General features: G+C 36.6%; 1 protein-coding gene across 3 annotated transcripts; it reads right to left on the reverse strand.

The window, feature by feature from the left end:
- Nucleotides 1-307: 307 nt before the first annotated feature.
- LOC108379084 (uncharacterized) lies at nt 308-1,371 on the reverse strand. Of its 3 annotated transcripts, none has more exons than XM_017635402.1 (2): nt 528-1,371; nt 308-483 (listed from the first exon to the last, which is right to left on the reverse strand). In XM_017635402.1, exons 1-2 carry the CDS (start codon nt 1,217-1,219, stop codon nt 438-440), a joined length of 738 nt encoding a protein of 245 aa, XP_017490891.1. In that variant the 5' UTR covers nt 1,220-1,371; the 3' UTR covers nt 308-437. The 3 variants fall into 3 exon arrangements, with proteins under 3 accessions (XP_017490891.1, XP_017490890.1, XP_017490892.1); XM_017635401.1 differs by having other exon boundaries at nt 308-480; nt 525-1,371; XM_017635403.1 differs by having other exon boundaries at nt 308-1,371.
- Between the last annotated feature and the right edge of the window lie 6 nt (nt 1,372-1,377).

Here is a 1,377-nt window from a genome sequence, read left to right on the forward strand (position 1 = left end):
CGTACATAATTAGCGTTTAAGAACATTTTGTGATATCCATTGGCATTAAGAATAATACGAGCAAAATTTGATGAATTAAAATATTCATGGAACTTATTATTGTAGGTACTAATAAATTAAACAAACCATTTGAATCTGATTTTATTAACTTGTTCATCATGCTTTTACTTCATATCGCACACCTAGATAGAGCTAACTTAAAAATCAGAACGGGAAACGTAATTAATACAAAACTATATAATCATGAAGAAAAAAATAGTTTATGCCGATTTCCTTTCTACCAAAAAATGCAACCTTCTCTTTGCCCTTTACGCACAACTACTAAGAAGAGGGCGTTGAGAAGGCAACATTTTTTGTAGAAACGAAATCGCCATTAATTAATTGAAGGTAAGGCCTATGAATTGACTTATGCAAATAATACATTTTTTTGGAGTTGATTACACGTTAAATATAAGTGTGCAATAAATTAAAAAAAGAAGTTTAATTGTACTAAAACGTTAAAAAAAAATTATGTTGGTTCACGCTTAGATGACACTATAACACGGCGCACTATAATATTAGATTTTGTGCGCACCTGCTTTATGTAGACCTTATTCTTAACTTCCTTATTAACATTATCATTCGACGAAGGGTCCTGATCTATGCTGACATTGGCACTGATGTCGTGAACTGTCGGACCCTGAGCACTGAATTGTACAATCTTTTCGCTATTCTCTTTGGCAGCTAAATCGTCGCGTTTCTTTGACAGAATCGAACGGCCGGGTTGCACATCCAGGCTAGGCGGTATCTTCTTGTCATGGGTCGGTGGTAGCATTCTTAATTCATTTGCCAAGGAATTGCTTTCAATGGCAAGCTCTTGCCAAGGTGACTTTTTGGTAACACCTCCAGCTGCCAAAGATATGTTTGAATCATTCTGCTCTTGAGACATTTCATTGTTTTCTCTACATTCAAGCTTTATTTTCTCAAATAACGGGGTCATTTCAACTGGGTTTTTAACATCAATCTCCTGTTTTACCGCATTCGAAATAATACCCGGTGGTGTGTTGATTAGTGTTGCATTGCCTTCAGTTGGAGTACCAACAAAACTAGGTTTTCTGTCTGTGGGTGCTGTTGTTGTTGTAGCGGCTATGGGTGTCATGACTTGCGGTGTTCCGGGTGAGGCGTGTACAATACGTGGGCGTGCGATTTCCTGTTCTTTCTGACTGATGTTGAACTCCATGGCATGGATAGCCTTGAATTTAATGTCATTCTCATTTAAAATATTCTCTCTGTCGAGCAGTACACAACGCGTTTTCAATGCTTCGAAGCGCCATCTATTTAATTTCGATGCATAAGTACAGTTATTAACTTTTTACCAATCTAAATTGTTTTTTTTTT

The sequence above is a fragment of the Rhagoletis zephyria genome, unplaced genomic scaffold (assembly GCF_001687245.7).
Source record: "Rhagoletis zephyria isolate East Lansing unplaced genomic scaffold, Rhagoletis_zephyria_1.1 Rzeph_scaffold_15547, whole genome shotgun sequence".
Classification (NCBI taxonomy): domain Eukaryota; kingdom Metazoa; phylum Arthropoda; class Insecta; order Diptera; family Tephritidae; genus Rhagoletis; species Rhagoletis zephyria.